The 20,595-nt window shown below is 36.2% G+C and overlaps 2 protein-coding genes across 4 annotated transcripts in view; both read left to right on the top strand.

Moving 5' to 3' along the window:
* The window catches only part of LOC125225472, a 344,251-nt gene extending 333,125 nt beyond the window's left edge, over positions 1–11,126 (top strand). For 2 of the 3 annotated variants that reach the window (XM_048129212.1, XM_048129214.1), the window contains 4 exons: positions 672–916; positions 5,911–5,995; positions 7,860–8,105; positions 9,624–11,126. In XM_048129212.1, the coding sequence (XP_047985169.1) occupies positions 672–916; positions 5,911–5,995; positions 7,860–8,105; positions 9,624–9,739 (692 nt within the window). In that variant the 3' untranslated portion in view covers positions 9,740–11,126. Of the gene's footprint in view, positions 1–671; positions 917–5,910; positions 5,996–7,859; positions 8,247–9,623 lie in introns of all 3 variants that reach the window. The other variant, XM_048129213.1, reaches the window with a different exon arrangement.
* A 1,799-nt stretch (positions 11,127–12,925) lies between these two features.
* Positions 12,926–20,298, top strand: LOC125225718 (intraflagellar transport protein 74 homolog). The gene is made up of 10 exons (XM_048129553.1): positions 12,926–13,053; positions 13,883–14,009; positions 14,483–14,720; positions 14,992–15,188; positions 16,326–16,502; positions 17,133–17,258; positions 17,467–17,568; positions 18,084–18,389; positions 18,861–19,085; positions 19,624–20,298. Exons 1-10 carry the CDS (start codon positions 12,947–12,949, stop codon positions 19,834–19,836), a joined length of 1,818 nt encoding a protein of 605 aa, XP_047985510.1. The 5' UTR covers positions 12,926–12,946; the 3' UTR covers positions 19,837–20,298.
* The last annotated feature ends 297 nt before the right edge of the window (positions 20,299–20,595 follow it).

The following is a 20,595-nucleotide window of genomic DNA, read 5'->3' as shown; positions in this document are numbered from 1 at the left end:
CATCCGATGCATCGTCACGAGAATTCACTCCGCTTGTTGCAAGCGTTTACGAATTGTACCGAATGCTTATTGGGTTTGGTAATGCTCAGAGCACTTCGAGTGGTTGAATCGTGAACGTTTAGACTATGCTACAATATATGTATTTATTTTCACTTTAAATTGTGGAGCGAATTGTAAGTCTTCGCGATTAGTCCCATCTTAGGCAGAGAGCAGTAGCAATAGGTATAGGTACTTGTTTCATATCTGCTTACTGCTATTATTTTAAATAGGTGCAATCTAAATTCTAGTAACCTTGGTTTACAGGAACTTCTATGCAATTTTAATTTAGAGTCGCAAAAGAGCCGTAATAAAAATAACTTAACTAATGGGTAATAAACCTGATAATTGAAATTTCGTTTTGTTATAATGTTATCGACTTTCATGATATAAATAACCTAATTCCAGTAAGTTCCAAAAACCTAATTCCAAAAAGCAATTTGCATCAACCAAAATAAAGATGACTGACTGATCGACATTTATGATCCAGTTATGGGTTTTGCCGTACATTTTAGTGGTGACAAAGGGCTTGTAATTGACACATATTCATCGCAAACTTAAATACCTATCTTACTTCAAAATCATGTCCCTGAAACCTTTGTAGATGTTTTTCTTACATTTTTTTTTCTTTCCAGTCCAACGCCCCATGGACATCAAGAACCGTCCCCGCATCCCGATTCCCGACGAGGACCCCTACAGCATCGCCAGTTCCAACGCAAACTCCGGGTCTTCAGGCAGCTCAGGATATGGACTGAACGGGCATGGCGTGGTGGCAGCTACTAGGGAACAACTGATGATGCAGATGGGTCAGAGGAGGGGGGATAAACCACCCAAGCTACCGCCAAGGGAGAATGGATACGGGCCCGCTGATATTCCTAAGGTCAGTTGGTTTTCATACATAAACGAAGTTCTCTATCTTTGTATGGGAATTTTCGGGAGTAGTACTTATACATTATCTGATAGCAATAGAGTGACTTGTTGACTAAATTAATAATTTAGTCTAAAAATAAAAGAAAAAACCTTGTCATCACTTTATTCATCATAAGTTAATGTACAAAAAAGTAGAATGACGAGTCACGGCATATCTTCCATGGAAGTAATAAAGGGAAGAGCTTAAAATGTTTATAAAGTACTACAATTTTGCAGTTTAGGTAAAGGTTAAATTTTCTCTGTAAGGGGTCGTCACAGCGTAAGGGAAAGGGGGGGGGGGGGGCATACTAAGTGTGACAATCCATGTTAAAGGGATACATGTTAAAGGGGACAGCCCCTTTAACCCAGATCCTAGAATGTATTTATAAACCGCTTTAAATTGTTGCGCCAATAATTTTCTGACATAGGGGATAATTTTATAGGTACCCATTAATACAGGGACGTAAAAAACCCTTCGTGATTTAAGCTATGTGGACAGCCCCTTTAACCCAGATCCTAGAATGTATTTAAAAACCGCTTTAAATTGTTGTATAAATAATTATCTGATCACATCAAACGGATGTGTCCTTTTCTGGCCACTCGAACCGGCTAGCCTTACCAACCAATTTTATAGCATCTCAATAAAAATCATTCTAGTAACTAATAACTAAACTGTGCATTTTTACTTACATTAATAACCAACTAAATATTCTAAACTAATCAATGAAAAGGAAAAGTGGTGCTAAATTGAAAGGATAAAAAACCCTTCGTGATTTAAGCTCATCAGATTCGTAATGCGGTTAGAATAAACCTTTAGATAATGCACTTGGAATAAAGAAAATAATTTATTATCAAGTCTTGAAAATTTTAGATAATGCACTTGGAATAAAGAAAATAATTTATTATCAAGTGAAAATTGCTTACGAATGTGCTTCGTAATCATATGGCGGGCCAGTCTTTGTTTCTCGTTTGGATGCAACAGAAGTGATTGCATTGAAGAGCATAATAATGTAGAAATAAGAAAACCTACGGTGATAACTCCATACCACTGGTTAGGTTGAAAGGTTGACATAATGAAGGCAAAACTACGGGGACTAAGGTAGCGACTTGATTTGATTTGAAGTAACTATTATTAAACTTGATAATTATACTTATCTACCACTTTATTCATGAAGTTAATATGCATATAATCGTTTGTCCCTTTCCGACGTATTGGCATGATGGAAAGGGACAAGAGTTTTATCGGTTTGTCAACTTTAGTAAACGTATATGATCAGTTATTGTTTGTTTCCATGAAACGTAACACGTAAGAAATTCAATTTTAGGTAAGAATTCTTTGATCAGTGCTATAAATAGTATTGTGGGGGAGTCCATGCGTCCAATGCGTTTTTATGCAAGAATTGTGAGTCACTCTTTGTGACTTGAATAAAACATAATCGTCAATCGTGATACGAGTATATTCATTCTTTTACATATTTTTAAAGTAGGTAAGTGTATACCTTGTAAAACGACAACAGTTACTTAGTAGAAAAATTAACACTTGAATAAAGTTTTTAATTTTTTTTAAATATTGATTATTTATTATGTCTGTTATAACAGATATAAAAGTAGCATACATGCTTTTAGTGATAGTTCAAAAAATAAGTAAAGTCGCCGTCAATAGAATTTGTGAACAATGCAAACAAATCTTGTAGTCAAAATGTCTTTAATTTCCATTCTAACTCATCAGATACTGGCTAAATCCATGTGTTATTTAATCAATTCATATCACATTATGATCCTCAACCTTTAAAATAATAAAATGGTGCTAGAATATTGATATTTTATAGAATGGTTTGTTTACGCTGTTGACAATTTCTATTGACGGCGATTTTACAATGACTTTTGCAAAAATCATACCTAGAGCTGGAACAATAAATCGTCAGAAGCTCTTAAGCGTGATACGGGCAATTCTCATCCAACAAATGCATTAAAGTCCGATAAAACTGACGAATGCAAAATATGCAAATCGAATAAAAACGAGTCAACTGACGTGATTAATGATCTCTGAAGAAAAAACCCGAGTCCCAAAGATAGTGCGGACAGTAACATATAAGAAAGAGAATTTAACAAAAAGTTTGACTTAAATCAATTACCCTTATATGAATACTGGTTATCGATACCTAATGATCGATTTATTACATTTTAGGTATCGAGACATACCTTTTTCTATCTATATACCTATCTATCGTTGGCATTCTTTTTCTATCTATATACCTATCTATCGTTGGCATTCTTCGTGTCCAATTTGCTGTGATGTTAAATCACTTACATAAAAACGACAATAGAAATAAAAATACAAGAAGCAAAACTTACTGCTAAAACAATATCAACATAATTATCAAAACCACAAATCTACAAACTTTACAATAGCAAGCTAAAAAACAACCTAGTGAATATAATCTCAAAACACGTACTTTTAGATAAAACTTGACTAGATATTGTAGAAAATCATATAGTGTAGGCGCCAATGATGTTATCGGATCGACTCCATGCAACTAATGCCCATATGGACATCATATATAAAAGGATTTTATCAAGGCGGGAAAGTTATGAACGCCACCCAATATCTGCGTTTCTTTAGTTTGTGGTTTTAAGTGTATGATTATTACTCGTATTTGTGCTATTTGCTATTTTACGCATATCACTTTTGTTAAGATCAAAAATAACAAATGTTTGGAAAACACGTTGCAAATATTCGTCAATGTTTTTCTATCCCTCCTCCTGATGAATCTAATAAGTTATGAGTGACTATGGAAAAAAAAACATGAATTAAAAAGTACCTATTGTTAAAGCTATGAGAGTGAACATCTAAGTCTTAAATTAATAGGCGCCAATCTAGATTTATTTTTATTTATCTGACTTACTATTGTAGTAGGTACGTGCCTCAATTTTTTCTCCCATGATTCTTGGTTGAACCAGATCTATTACTTAATTTAATTTAATATAAAATCGTATACCATTGTAGTAAAAACGTCTTCAAAATTTCCTAATCGATACAAAAAATCGAAAATTGAAAAGCCCTTTTGATCACAAATCCGATATTACCTTCAGTGATTTTATAGATAAATCAAATGGTTCCATGACCGATGGTCACGATGAAATGACAGTGCATGAAGATACGGAGAAAGCTAAAGATGGGAAAAAATGGGATGCAGTCAAAGTTGTACTATAGAACGTGTCATTCAGGAAGACTTGCGGCTTGACTGGTATTGTCATATTATTAAAGGTTAGGTTTGACATATATGTACATCATTGTCGATAAAATCAACTGTATCGTTACTACATTGAAATCTTGCATCTCACACTGCTACTCAAAGTCAAAACACAGTAACTTTATAAATGCAGCCCATACATAGTTATACTACTTTTCATTGACAGAAGGGGATCGTCTTTTTTTTTTTTTCAAAGTAATATTGACGATATTTTTGCTTGTCATGTTTGTCTTATCTCGACGAAGAATTAATTTTGGTTACATCTCAATAAACTGGGATTTGAGACGTGAGGGACTTTAAATAGAAAATGCCATCGGTGTGGCATAATCAGTTAACAGTGATGGTCTAATCTTCCAAATCGAATAGGGATCAGGTTGTAATAACTTTTTTCTGTAAGTTTTGGTGTGTGAAGTTAAATTGTTTTGTTGATGAAACAATTTCGTTTAAAGGTGCATTTAGCACGGTTTTAAGATAATACAAGTACCAACCTATTAAAATGAGGTACTAATTTAATGTAGGTACTAATTACCTTTTGTACTTGCGATTACTAGAACTTGCACAACAATTGTGTTACTTTTTGCAACGGTGCGCGGTGGAAATACTGGGACGTAAAACAAATGTAGATTAAAAAGACTAGAAATTATCATGATATAATTGTCTTATTTATAACCATTTTTATATAAATACCTCTTGCTTCTATTTCCTGACTCTAGGGACACTATAAAATCAGTTTCAAATAATTATTATTGTAATTCTATTTTTAAACGGATGACCGAATCATCGGATCGAGTCAGCGCAAAAATGCGCTTATGTCCAAGACACTGCATTAAAAATATCTCCGCGATTCTGTTATTTTCTTCATTTTCAAGGCAATGGTAATAACAGGTCGTTTTGCAATCGCCCAACGTGTCAGGATAATTGGTAATACACAATTACACCGAGATATAATGCGAGCTATTATGCCACGGTTACCTTTAGCCGGGTTAGTGGGACGTGACTTCAACTGAGAGTTGAATTGGAAAATTAACAAGTGCTAAATTTAATTTTTGTTAGGAATATATGTTACAACAGAAAAGAAAAAAAAATATTTATTCATAACGTCATTATAAATCGTAACCTCTTTTCCCATTTGCCCCTTTTTTATTTTGGATATTAAACTCGTCACAAATTAGATAAATAGAAGGTATTAGTTTTATTTCTCATCTTATCACAAGATAAACGTAACTACTCGGGGGCCAAAGAGGATCGAGTATTATAGAGAGTTACTGTCGAAGTAAAGTGCATAGACTGCCATCTCTTGACACAGGCTTATAACTTTTGAACAAAACAATTTGGCACATATATTCTTAATATGTTTTTAAAATATCAAATATTAATATTACGCCATCTAGCTGAGACAGACAGACAACAGGTGTAATGCCATCTAGGCCACCGTAGCTTTTTTTGTATGGTACTGAAGTACGTTTTTTTTTCACTTTATCTGTCTATACGGAGTTTTATATATATCTTTGCTATTAGCCTATACTACTCGTACGTCGAAAAGACCTCCCCTTCGTATCTTCCACTCGGTTCTATCAGCCTGAGAAGTTCTCACCATTCTGGATTAGAATGCATGCCATCTGCCTTTCGTTTACTATAACCTACTAGATAATATTTTTATAAGATATAAATGTATAAGCCAATAATTTAGTGTCTAATAATTTGTTTTCAGCCCGATTACGATGACATAGAGGACGGCCGCCTGCCGCAGCTCGCTCGGGGCAAGTCCGACAAGGGGAAAGACAACAAAAAATACGGTATGAAAATAATTTACTAATTACCTATTTAATTAATGAAATATCAATCTAAATCTTTCTGTTTTACTAAGACCCAGTCATAAAAATAACAAATTCAAATCGCCAGTGTAATTTAAACCTGTAATAAATAGAGCTGGATAAAAATTGGATGAAACAAAATATTGAATTTATGAAAAACATAGTATGTACACAATATTTTTGTTCTATTGAGATCGGTGGGTGGCCGTGGGTGGTCATATTATATGGGGGCTGGTCATACGATGAAAAATCCAAAATTCGCCAGTGGAATTTGGACCTCTCCATCGATTTTAATAAAGTAGTATAGAAGAGTCTTCCAAGGTTAAGGGTCTATTTAAGGATATTTTAATTACTCCTATATTCTGAACCCGTACTTAGTTAAAAATACTGCGTAAAGGCGTGTTTAGATATTTATGACCACCTTCACCGCTCCGATATATCTAACCAACTATTACCTCCATTAGTTTAATGAAAAAAGCGATAATTCCCACATCCGCCACGTGTTCCCAAGCTTGTGACGAGCACAATGGGTGTCGCAAGCTGGCATTTGTGTATCCTTGATATTTGTGCGCCATTCTTGTAGGGTAGGTCGGCGCTAAGTCGGTTGGCAGTGACAATGTATAGGAGACTTACTTAACGAACGTAAACTTTGACGCTGTCTAACAATAAGGCCGTTTTCACATTATCCGATCCGATATCGGATGTAGGAAGGATGTGAAATGTAAGATTTATGCGCTTCCAGGTCTTCACTTATGTATTTAATAGATCATTACTAAAAAACGATATAAAACGCAAAAAATGCAGATTTAATGCCGATGGCACTCTCCTACAAGTTTTTGTCCGAGGCACCATGGAACTGCCGATATCGGCAGGACGCTTCCGACATTTTTTGGCATGCCGGACCCCCCCGCCAGTTGTCGGCCGATAATATTTGTTTGTGTGCGTATATACTTATGTATGTATACGTTTGTAGTAGTGTGCGTGACAAAAATCTATTAAACAGCTGCTAATGATCGAAATTCAAATTAGTTGACAATTTCCATTGAAAAAAAAAAGGTTGTAATGCGTGTCGGTCATCGGTCCGAATTGCGGATACTAGTTTATTCATCTTTTTGTAGATATAGTTGAATGTAAAATTATTTATTTTGCCTGACAATCTGAGTATTTTTTATGCTCGTTATTTTAATTTTACAATATAATATTTAGGATATAGTGCTTATAATTATTAAATATAAAACATTTTTTAAATATTTTTTGATACAAAATCATACTTCATTGATTTGGAACAATGCGTTTTATCGGACCGACATCCGACACTATCGGAAGCATTTATCGGATGTAGGATGTCGGTCCGACATCCGATATCGGATCGGATAATGTGAAAATGGCCTAAGGAAAAGTCAACTAAGCCATGATATTTGTGATGTTCTAGATTACATTTACATTTTCACACTTGTTACATTTTCCGGGCAAAGATAGGTTTGGTTTTGCATTTTAGGTTTGACAGGATACGATAAATACCTTTAATAGAGTAACTTTCCTTCTTAGAAAAAGTTGTAAACAATAGTCATTTGTTTTTAGTCTATATCAAAGAAAATAATACTGACTAGAAGGTCTATACATATTGTAGAAAAGACAACAAATTACTAATGTTTGCTCAATAAAATTATTTATAGACCAAGATATGAATACTAGATATCGTACTTATCTCATAAAATATTTTAAACAAGTCAGCGTTTCATTAATATTCAAATGTCAAATTCTTATTTTTCCTACATTAAGTGTATGACTATAATATTTTCTTTTCGGCGTATTATGATCTAATAAACTGTATTTTCCATTCCAGATGACCCCTACTACTGCGGCCTGCGCGCTCGCGTGCCAAACTTCGTAAAAACCAACAACATGAACGCGAAACACATCCTCCCAGCCATGACCGAACGCCTGACGCTCAAAGACGCCCCAGTTCCAAGCAAGCGCTTCAGCGTTGCCCACGCGCACCCGGCCTTCCCGCCGCATTTGCCCCCGTTCGCTCACGCCCCCATGCCACCGCAAGCTCTATGGCATGCCCGTTCATACGAAAGCGGAATCGGTGCGTACGGTCCAAGGAAAGAGAAACTCATGTACCAATTCTACCCCGACAGGGAGCGACGGCTGCGACCGATGGTCATCCAACAACCCCGCTAGTGTACATACTAACCCCGCACTTTGAAGGCTCTTCGCTCCAATCTTGGTATATAAACGACATTTTTCTGTTGCTTAGCTTGAGTTGCTTTAGAGTTGCGCTCTTTCTGGGGCCTAGCCAAAAGTGTTTAACACATAGATTAGTGTTTACGGTAAGTTCATATACAGATATAGTACGAAAAGCTTTTCGTTCGTATTTTTACCGAAATGTACGAACGTATGTACGTATTGTACGTACGTGCTATTTCAGTCGATCCCCAGTACAAGACGTATTATCACTGTCTGAACTAGCATGACAAATACGAACGTTTCCGGAGAGATATGAAGGAAAAGCTTTTAGCACTGCATCAGTACTTTTACCCGCAATCACTAATCTGTGTGTAACAGGCTTTAAAACACTCATTTATTTATATACGCCAATCGAAAAGTTAAAATGTATAGAAATGACAACGAACTACCCCTACAGTCGAAATCATTTCTACACATTATTTAGTTTTCGATTAGTGTTATATTTAAATGATTGTTAGCTAGTCCCATTGGTCACTATGGCACCTTTCATTTCTTTGTCTTGTGGGAGCACTTGGCACTTTTCAATGTTCTTTGTTTACTACTCTTCTGACTTCTTTGATTTTTTTTCAAAAACTTTTCCTGTGCTTTTGTGAAAGTCACTTGTCTTTGTACTTTTTCTTCAAGTTACTTTCCGTTTCTTTACTCACATAATTGTATGTCTCTGATGAATAAAAACAGTACTCTAAGGCTATATTAGTAGTGCATATGTTTGTTTTTAGTTGAAAAGCCCGCTTTACAATGTGAGCTTTCTTTTTCATTTGTGTTGATAATATCGAGAACGTTTTTTTTTGTGTGTGACACGAGTAGCATTAACACGGACGCACTGACTTTGACATTGACACTTAGATGACTTATAGTCGAAGCGGCGGTTGCATTTTTACCTACCTTACTTAACATGAAATATAATCACTTGAAATACTGAAGTAAATTTTATTGTGATCATTTTTTGACACAGAAAACGTTATATAAAATATATTAAATAAAAAAATAAGACGATTGGGATTTATATAATATTTTCTTTTAAATATGCAAAATGAAAATTGACGATGTATGCGGATGACCAAGTGTGGATGAAAAGTCATGATCATTTTAATACCTGATTTTTATATCCGGTCAACATAAGTCTGATGTAACTGACAGTGAAACATATGAAAACTGGCAGTGAATAATAATATTATAACTTACCTGATTTTAAGTTTATATTTTCAACTATGGGGGTATATACCCTAGATTTTTCTATAATTGCTGAAAATCAATAAATATGGACTATTTTCACAAGTAAAATTTGATAAAGCTGCAACCGCCATCGCCACATAGCACGTAGATGCACCAAGACTAACCACCACAATCCTTTCAGATGGAGAGCATTATGACCCCTATGCGTTGTACGGCCGCCTCCCCATGCCTGGCCGTGGATTCCCACCCCCTCCGGCTGCGCACGCGCGCCACATGTTCATCGGAGAGTGGGACTAAACACTTAACATATACGCGTTGAGTTACTAGCTTGTACTCGGTTATAGTTTACGTTGAAAAATTTGCATTTTTTTTGTGCGTAAACTAAAATCACTTGATCTTGAATGTTACACTTTCCGCAATACTACGTGGCGACTGATGTTAAAGTACTATCCCTCTATATTAGCATGAAAGGGATAGCAAAATTACTTCAGTCGCCAGTTAGTATTGCGGAGAGTATTTGACAGACACTGCCAGGTTTCTGAATAGGTATCGTTACATTGATGTTGATAAAGGATGTTGGCAAATATAAGGTTTTTATATTTATTTCGCGGCTTTATATCAATGTGACTGTATCTTTATCTGGATTTAGATGAACGTTTTTTGTAAATATTTACATTGTTGTAAATTTGTTTGTACAGTAGCGTAATCTGTATTTTAGTTTTGTATTCTGTTGCGGTTTTTTGTTTGGACAAATGCGTCCTTGGCTTTAGTTATGTTTATAAATTTTGATTTTAATATTTGATTTTTTGTATGGCCAATTTGAAAATAAGATGGAATGTATCTCGAGTTATTAGTTAACAAGTATATGTTGACAGAATATTTTCTGATACATTTATATTTAAAGTAATTAAGTACTAAAAAATGTACCTAGGTAACAAATCACTGCCACTTGATTTTACATTTCTATGTTATCTTACGAAATGTTTTATATTTATTAATTAGGTGTCAATCCTAGTCAAAAACTGGGTTGGGAAAAATATATAAACACAGGCGAAAAGTATGCGTGTTTATGAATATTAATGGCTTTAAAAAAAGGGGCCGCAAATGTAAAAAAATGCAAATATACCATAAATCGAGGTTATTAAATATTTTATTTATGCGTGATTACTTTGAAAAATTTGTTTTAAAGCTATTAACTAACTTAAGTCCCTAAACTAAAGCCAATATTGTTGTATTGTAAAAACCTGACTTGAAACTATCATTTGCAACATAACCTCGGTATACAGTACCTATCTGATAATTTTGTTTAAATACTTTTATATTATCTTTTGTAAATATTTTTTTTCTTATATGTCTATTAGCAATATATATATCTAGTATATTAACAACATTATACTTTCTCCAGATTTTCTTAAGTTTTCGCCAATACTCAATATAATCTTATATTAAATACCAACTTAGTTTTACATTGAATTACTCGATCGGTATAATTTATTGTAAGTTTTAAGCAACGTATGGTTGGTTTTTAGTTATGTTTTAAACTATTGTTAGAAAGAAGAGAAGAGTGTTCCATACAATTTAAATGCTGCCTTTTCGAACATAATTAAAAATTGGTAGGTAAATATTATTTTGTTCAATGAGATGTAAAAATTGCAGTCAGCGCCTGGACTATACCTGACATCTTTAAATAAAAGATACTCTGGCGCTTAAAATTACTGTAGATGTAGTTTTCATAATTTTATATCCAATATATTAAGATATTTTAGAAAGTTTCAAACTGGCTATGTACGTTTGGTATAAAAATCAATTTGTACATTGTTGCATTGTGTGTTAGATTGTATAGCTTTTTTTAAACTGACATTTTGTACATTGAAGAAAAAAATGCAGGTGCTACTCTGGTTACCATTTCGTATCTTATATATTATTGTAGATAATTAAATAAAGATACTCCTCTATATGTCACAAGAGCCGAATGCATTTTTCCCGCATACTTTTTTAACAAACTCGAATTCTATAGAATAATAATATCAACATCCGAATTATATATTGAATAATAATATCAAAATAAACAATCCTGAATTTATATATTGTTATAGAAAAAATTTAGAGATGTTGGTTTATGAGAAATGCCGCCTAATTTATACTTTATGTATATACCTTTTGTCTCATTATATTGATAATTCCTGATAATGTAAGCAATTATTTTTTTAAAGATTCTGAACGTGTTTTATTTTAAAGAGTTATCCCGCGCGCGTTTTATGGGAGTCAGGACAGTCGAGCGTTGTGTAATTACCTTATTAATCAAGACCTCTACACATATTTTATTAGCTAAATTCATCAATTTATCGTATCCTATTTTGAAAAAAGTTTTTTAGAGATAACGCAAAATAATAAAAATCTTTAGGATCATTGAATCATATTTTATTAGCTATCGTAAATTCATCAATTTATCGTATAATTTAAATTTATAAATTAATATAATCCCTATTTATAATATACGTATGTATGTATCACCCAATTGTATTTTAAGTCGCGCAATATGCCGTCCCGCACTCCTCGCTGGCTCCACAGAACAAAGGTTAACTGGAAGAAATCCATATTCTCAAAGGGATAAGTTCGCCTTTCTATTCTATTCTAAACTGTTCTTTCAAAGGGATAAGTTCGCCTTTGTACTGTAATTACTGTGTTTTTTGTTATTAATTGTATAAAAAGAGTTTACTACTACTAAAATGTGCATTGAATTTTACATGTCAGAATAAAATAAAATGCATTCACAAAAAAATAATAAATTATAATAGTCTAAAATCTAAATCATTCAATGTCAATAGTAATTTTTTTTCTGTATAGTTAATTAATATTAATTTTAATTAATTAATATTAATTTTACTTAATTTAAAAGTTCGCGCACCGTGTATATAGAAGATTTTGCATAGAAAAGTAAACAAAATGAGGGCGGTTATCAGTAGTGCGCCTACCGAATTTATAAGAAACTAAGCATACTTCCATTTTATCACCATTCCTTTGATTTCCGAAAATACCCTTAATTTCCTGTTATATGTTCTACACACACGTTTGCTCAAAGAGTAGTATAATATATATGAGACGTTTGCTCCTATGGTTTGCTCACTGTTTAGAAAATAGTTATTTCCACAGGTGGTAAATCATCTTTATTACTAGATTCACCTACTTTTATCAATTTTAAAGCAGTTAATTTGACTTTATTCAAGGTCAAATTACTTTACCCACTAGTGGATAAAATACGTTTTTACCCGCTGGTATTAAAGGACAAAACACGTGTTTCCGAGCTAGTGAGGGGAAAAAATTATGACTAGCCAAGGACTAGCCTATTTTAACCATTGATAAGTAACCATAGTGTCTACCAAACAAACTCCATTTCACCACGTCATTAACCGTAACCATGGCAACGTATAAACAACACAGTCATTGCGCGTGCCACAAGACATTACCGTAAAAAAACAGTGCTGGCTAATAGTTTTGGTCAATATGGATTTTTCTGACAGTAGTGGAGTGGACAGCGCGGTGCGGAGAGAACGACCGGTGTCCAGAAGGGGATTTCGAGAATATAGTAATAGTAATTCTGCTGTGTCCAGGTAAGAAGTTTATGTATTGATCGTTTGGTAATCTGCGTATTAAGGTTTAATTTTATAGGTGTTAATTGTAGGCTGTGGATTAATAGATGAAGTTTCAGTACAAACAATACATATAATAATGATAAAATAGTGTTCAGAAAGGGGTTTAAAGAGTATAGCTATAGTAAATTCTGCGGTGTCCATTGTCCAGGTGAGAAGTTTGAGTATTGATGTTTTGGTTATCTGCGAATTTAAGTTGGTTTTTGTAGTGTTCATTTTAGGCTATGGATTAAAATTGATGATTGATAGTTACCGGTTACCGGTGTTAATACAATTGAGATATTATAAAATTATTTAGTGTCCAGAATGGGTTTTAGAGAGTATGGCAATAGTAATTCTGATGTATCAAGGTGAGAAGTTTATGTATTCATTGTTTGGTTATCTGCGAATTTAGGTTTATTTTTATAGGCGATAATTGTAGCCTGTGGATTATAATAAATTAAGTTTCAGTACTGATATACAATATGGTCCAGAAGGGGGTTTAGAGAATATAGCAATAGTAATTCTGCTGTGTCAGGCATCATTATAATAAGATTGTATGTACTCCCGCTCCCCGCTGAAAGACCCCCTCTCGAAAAACGCGAACACTCGACCTGTCATATTTTACTCATACAAGCATAGTGGTTCATATAAGCTTAGTGTGGGTCTTTCATATGGTTTCGTTTTGTTTTGTATTACATATTGTAGGTTTGTTTTAGAAGAATTAAAGAAAAAAAATGTTTACTAAATAAGAATCTATTACTTTTATATTTAAAAAAAATTTTAAAGAAACTTTTATTTTGGTTAATAGAAGCGGCAGTATGCGGCCCGCTTCAGCATACCGCGGCGGTACCGCCTCACGGCTGTCAACAGCTGGTCTCGGCCCAGCCCCGCCGACAGCTGCTAGACAATCGACCGCCATGACTGGCTTTTCTATGGTAACAGCTTTAGTAGTTATTTCACTTTTTGATATAATTTTACGCTACTCGCACGTTACTTACTTACTTACTTAGCTGGCTGGCTGGCGCGATAACCCCAAATGAGTTTTGGCCTCAACAGCTCCACAAGAGCACGCCACTTTTTCGCCAGCTTTCGCCTACGCTGAGGTCTACCTCCATTTTATCCGCCCAACGATATTTTGGGTGACCAGCAGGACGGCGTCCATTCGGTCTCCCCAAATAGGCCCTTTTGATTTTCCACGTTGCATTGTGTAAAAGTGCCTGTCAAAAAAGGAACGCAATGTTTTTCTTATTGTTCAATGGTGCGGCCGTAACGAAACGAATAGGTGCTTTAAAAAAAACGCAAATAATAATTAAGAATTCGCACTAAAAATACACTCATGATACTATGAACAGGCAGCTAACTATCTTGGTCATAAATAAACAATAGTTTTATTTTATTCGTTTCCAAGATCGACCGGCCAATAACCCAGCAAGGCATCTCTGGTCTCCGCACTGGCACGGCCCGTGGCTTCCGAACCCGTCAACTCCAAGACAAGCGTTATTGGGAAGAGCTGATGCAAGTCAAAGTGAGGGAGATGAAGGCTGAGATAGCGAGACTGAGCGAGCAAGCTGACGCTGGCGAGAGGGAGAAGTCAGCGAAGAAGCATTATGAGAAGCGGGTGAAGGATTTGGCACAGGAACTAACTGGTAAGACATTTACTTTGCTACAGATTTTTCTGTCATCATCAATGACGTTATTGGGAAGAGCTGATGCAAGTCAATTGTCAAAGTGAAGGAAATAGAGGCTGAGATAGTGATGTTTACAGTTTCAGAACCAGTCCCTAAGTGGATGAGTGTTATAAAAGTGTTTTCCTCGGAACTATAGGCAAAAAACTTCTGTGAGGACAATGTATACCTCCTTACCCATTTAGCTACTTTATGAAACTTACTTTATGACTTTAATTTGAACTATTTTCAGATCTCCAAGGACGTCTCTCAGACTACAACACAGCCATCCGTATAGCCAATGGTGAAGCTTCAAAGCATTCCGTGGAAGAACAGACCAGGGAGCTAGAACTTAGCAATAAGAAACTGCAAGAGGAGGTGGAACAGGTGTTTCTTGAGAAACAGAGGAAGGAGAATCAGCTGCGGCAGCTGAGGGAACAGATGGAGAAGGTAAACCAATGTTGTAGGGCAAGTTTATAAAAAAAGACAGTGGAATAAGAGATCAGCAATAAGAAGGTGCGAGAGGAGGTGTAACAGGTGTTCTTGGAGAAACAGAGGAAGAAGAAGCATCTGCGGCAGTTAAAGGAACAGATGGAGAAGGTTAGTAAATTTTGTTGGCCAAGTTTGTCATAAAAATAAGATCTTAGCAATAAGAAGCTGCAAGAGAAGATGGACAGGTCTTCTCGGAGAAACAGAAGACGAAAAAACAGGTCTTCTTGGAGAAACAGAAGACGAAGAACCGGCTGAAGCAGTTGAGGAACAGATGGAGAAGGTTACTAGGTGCATTTGTGTTGGTCAAGTTTACCATAAAAATTATAAGACGATGGAATAAGAATTCAGATCAGCAATATGAAGCTGCTAGAGGAGGTGGAATAGGTCTTCTTGAACAAACTGAGGGCAAAGAAACCGGAGGTAGTCGAGGGAACAGACGGAAAAGGTAAGCGAATGTTGTAGGTTAGGATTTAAAAAAGACAATAGAATAAGAAGTCTCAGCAATAAGAAGTAAGAAGACGTGGAGAAGGTGTTTCTTAAGAAATGGAGGAAGGAGAATCAGCTGCAGTTGGAAAAGGTGAATGTGGGCAAATTCCTCGCAGGTGTCCTTTAGCTGTTTGAGTTTTCACACGCTAAGTATTCATACTAAGTGGTACGTCAAGGACTCGCATGGAACTTAAGGGGATTATGTCCCTTCTTACTGCTAAGATAATGATAAAAGTATACGTTGTCAGAATGTAGACATTAACGGGAGTTACACTTGGTATAGGAAACATAAGAAACATGTTCTAGTTTCGGACGTTCCATGGTAAATCTCTCAATTATTTACAAACTTATACTTCAATAGCTTTTTCCCGCGGCTTCGCTCGCGTTAGAAAGAGATGAAAAGTAGCCTATGTCATCTCCATCTCCTCAACTATCTCCACGTCATCTCGTCGCTCCGTTTTGCCGTGAAAGACGGATAAACAAACAGACACACACATTCCCATTTATAATATTATGTTATGTATTGTTGACCTCTCAACACTTCAAGAAGGTACCTAACCTTATTTGATCATGTCATGAGCAGATATCAATAATCGTTTTTGATTACAGGAGCAATCAACTATATCAAAATTACTATCAGAAATGACCCCCGAACAGAAGGGTCAGTACAATGAGCTGGAAACCACAGCTGCAGGTTTGAGAGAAGAAGTAGAACAGTCCAGGACTCAGATTGATCTGTTGACTAAAGAAAAGGATCAGTTTAGCAAGGAGATTTCGGGATCACAGGTAGGTCTACAACCTGCTTTTACTCATTTCAGTATGCCTTTGACTTCATCATCATCCTCCTTGCGTTATCCCGGCATTTACCACGGCTCATGGGAGCATGGATCCGCTTTGACAACTAACCCCAAGATTTGGCGTAGGCACTAGTTTTTACGAAAGCGAATGCCATCTGACCTTCCAACTGGAAGGGTAACTAGACCTTATTGGAATTAGTCCGGTTTCCTCACGATGTTTTCCTTCACCGAAAAGCGACTGGCAAATGTCAAATGGCATTTCGCACTTATGCGAACTTATGTTCAGAAAAATTCATTGGTAAGAGCCGGGTTCGAACCCGCGACCTCCGGATCGAAAGTCGCACGCTCTTACCGCTAGGCCACCAGCGCCCAACTTTGACTTCATCCTCCTGAAACTTGTAACTAAGTATTATTAAGTGATACACTAAAGAAACCATAATTTATAGGAATTCCTCATTAATCGTATGACCTTGAAACAAAAATAAATCTTGCGTGATATGATTCTTTCTAATTATTTTATTGTGTTAACAAAAGGCACGTATAGGTACTTAATCGTCAATTTTTGTTCATGTTCATTAAAGTATTGTCTTAAAGTATCTAACAGATATTCCGTTTTCAGATAAAACTACATTTGCTTGAGCTGTATCGACGTTTAGCAACTGCAGAAGAGAAGCGAGACAATCTAAAGAATGAGATGAACAATCGCTTGGACCCACAAGAGGAAAGAGAAAAACTTTTGCAACAGGTAAGAATATTTTAACAAAAACATATAGGTATACCTACTTGCTGATAAGTAATTTTCTGATTGTCATTATTTCACCTACATTTTATAATTACGTCAACCTCTCTTCTATGTACGAGTCTCGTCTCATTCTTTCCAAATATTGAATGAGCCAACTGAACCTTCAATTTCTGAGGCTTGAAATCAATAACTAGCTTGATAAATGTTCTAGGTGAGAGAAGATAACGCATCGATCCAGTCTCTTGACAGCAACGCTGCTAGCCTGAAAGAACAGATACGAAAGGTTCAAGAACTGATCGAGGAGGCGGAACAGGTATTCAGTTTTTAAAATTAAATGGCTTCAGTCCATTGGGACTATTTCGCCAGTGTCACGGTAAGTATGACAGTGTACGGTGAATTAGCACTTGTAAATTGATAACTAGATTTTACAAGACCACGTGGACTACCGGTCGTTGACAAAAAAGTGGCTATACGCGTTTCGAGATTAATTCTTTATCAGCTTCTCACTAGAACATTAGTTTACTGTTTAATAAGCTATCGATATTACACTTTAAACAACATTAATGAACAACAGAAAAAGAAATTATTCACGACACGATACCGCTAAGATGGCGTTCGAACCGGAAGTCCCGGAACAGGTATGACAAGTCCTGATTAATATCAATAAACATAAAATTGACAGTTCACGCTCGCTAAATAATAGGTGCTACCTCCCTTCCTTGCGCCCAAAAATTTCTACCCTTAGACAGCATAATCTTATTTTAAATTATTTAAATGTCATATTCCAGATTTAAGGATAATTAACAAAAAAAAACGATTATTTTACAGGACTTAGAGGAAGGTAACTCTGAGCGTCATCAAAAATACAGAGAACTCAAAAAACGAGAGGAAACCATGGACAATTTCATGTCTACCTACGAAGAAAACCTCAAAAAAGAACAAGACCGCATCGAACAGTTGGAAAAAGATATTGTTTTCGCCCTAGAACATAGCAGTTCTAATATTGACCTGGATCTGAGTGAGCTGGACTCTTTGAAGCAGAAGGAGGGGTATACCTCGGCGTATGATGAGGGGAAGAGATCGATGGAGACTTTGATGAAGGACTATGAGAGGTTCCAGACTAATTTGAAAAAGGTAAAGTTAACGGAAATCAATAAAAACACATGCATTGTACTGGCTGAATGAATTTTCAAGTAGTTTACCAACAGCTGTTTTTAGGCTTAATTCACTTTACTTAAACTCTTTTTACTAGTAGTGAAACTTGGAAGTAGTAAGACCATTTTTTTTTCTTGGGGGGGAAAATGCATTCCGCATACCACCCGGGTGCGACAGGTGACCCGAGTGGTTATGTGGAACTCCCGTCTAGGCTAATGAGGCCCACGGTATACAATCTAAAAACCCCCATGCCGCCTCGCCGCCTTTATGGAGTGGTTATGGGAACAGCTTTCTTATTATCCACAACTACATCGGCGGCAGCCGCCCACGAACGCTCGAAGGCCATCCGCGCTTGGCGCACCATACCTTGACGGGCACACCTTCCTCCTCGACTGGAAGTATTGTAGACTAAACTCAACTGACAATTTATCAAAAAACTTTTTCAAACAGGCTGAATCCACCCGTGAACGCCTAGCCACCGAGCTTCAAACCTTACCAGAGAAAACTCAAGCCATGCAGGAAGAACTCGTCACCTTATCAGACTTGGAGAGGCTTCGGGACGAAGGCGAGGAACAAAAGAAAGCGCTGGAGACTGAAATACAGGTGTTGAAGGAGAAGTTAGCGCCGACTGAAAGCGCGGTGACGGAGGCTGCTAGTAAACTGAAGAAATTGCAGGTTGGTTCAAAAAAAGTCGATTGCACTCATGACCAATTTATTATGTCATTTTGTTGTTGTTTATATTTTATGTTGTTTTATTGTTTTGCAATTTTATGTTGTTTTAATGTGAGACTTTCGTTCCAGAGCGGGTTCGAACCCCGGCTCGCACCAATGAGTTTTTCGGAATTTATGTGCGAAATGTCATTTGATATTTGCCAGTCGGTTTTCGGTGAAGGAAAACATCGTGAGGAAACCGGACTAATTCCAATAAAGTCTTGTTTACCCTTCGGGTTGAAAGCGACGGCAATCGCTTTCGAAAAACTTGTGCCTACGCCAAATCTCGGGATTTGTTGTCAAAGCAGACCCCAGGCTGAGCCGTGGCAAATACCGGGATAGCGCAAGGAGGATGATGATGTCTCAAAAACCATGACATTTTCATTAAAGTCAAATTCGCTTAAAGTGATGGCTAATGAAAGTTTACAAATAAAATGCATTTCTTGTTACTGGAACTACAGTACCTACTGATTAATTCAACTATTTTATTACTAATTTACAGCAAAGCCTCGACGGCAACGAAATGTACGCCAAACTGAACAAGCTAGAAGACCAACTAGCTCAACTAGAAGACCGGAAGACTGTTCTAGAAGAAGACATTGCTTCTATAACGATGAAGGGAGACTATGAGCCTATAAAGAAGAAGGCTTTGGATGAACTGGCCGAGTTGAATAGGAAGATCATTGAGGATTTGAACTCTGGGAAATCTTATTAGTTTTGACCGACCAATCCATACCACAGTATAATAAAGAGTACTATCGTACAGTATGGCCACTCCCGCTCCCCGCTGAAAGTGCCGCCCACCCCCTCTCGGTTACCACACATTTACTGCCTGTCAAAACCGCAAACACCTGACCTGTCATATCTCACTCATACAAGCATTGTACGCGTTCACCTACATGAGCTTAGAAGCGCCTCTTTCATATATTGGTCACCAGTGTTCGAGGTGTGTCCATACTAATATTATAAACGGGGTGTTTGTGTCTGTTTGTTTGTCCGTCTTTGACGGCAAAATGGAGCGACGAATTGTCTTGATCATGTCGAGAATGAGAGTGAGCGGTCTATCGCTCGGCTACGAACTATAACTCGCTCACGTTTTATCTGCAACTATTCATGCTTACTGTACATTTTTGTAGTTTTAACTACTTACAATAACAATATTTAATTATAAGGGTGATTAAATGACAATACATTATTACATAGTTTCATTTTTATTTAAATAAGTCATATTTTATATCACAGTCTGAACTTAGATAAATATATCTACACTATTATAAAATTATCACTATCCTTTTCATCACACGTATAAATGACAATGACAGCTAACAAATTTATCTGGCGATATTATTTATCCGGCCGATTTCGCCTGACATAACATCCGCGCACCCGATGTCACTATGTTGTTGCCATATCACAGTCTGAACTCGCGTATACATCACCCGATGTCACTGGCGAATCACTATGTATAAAATAA

The sequence above is a fragment of the Leguminivora glycinivorella genome, chromosome 4 (genome assembly GCF_023078275.1).
Source record: "Leguminivora glycinivorella isolate SPB_JAAS2020 chromosome 4, LegGlyc_1.1, whole genome shotgun sequence".
Lineage (NCBI taxonomy): Eukaryota > Metazoa > Arthropoda > Insecta > Lepidoptera > Tortricidae > Leguminivora > Leguminivora glycinivorella.
This window is presented reverse-complemented; position numbering and strand designations above follow the sequence as displayed.

What these genes read in the sequence shown, in the direction of transcription:
- LOC125225718 (XM_048129553.1), top strand. Translation starts at nt 12,947, where the DNA reads ATGGATTTTTCTGACAGTAGTGGAGTGGACAGCGCGGTGCGGAGAGAA. An exon ending in TTTGGCACAGGAACTAACTG is followed by an intron (nt 14,721 to 14,991) that starts GTAAGACATTTA and finishes AACTATTTTCAG; the next exon opens with ATCTCCAAGGACGTCTCTCA. An exon ending in TCCAGACTAATTTGAAAAAG is followed by an intron (nt 18,390 to 18,860) that starts GTAAAGTTAACG and finishes TTTTTCAAACAG; the next exon opens with GCTGAATCCACCCGTGAACG.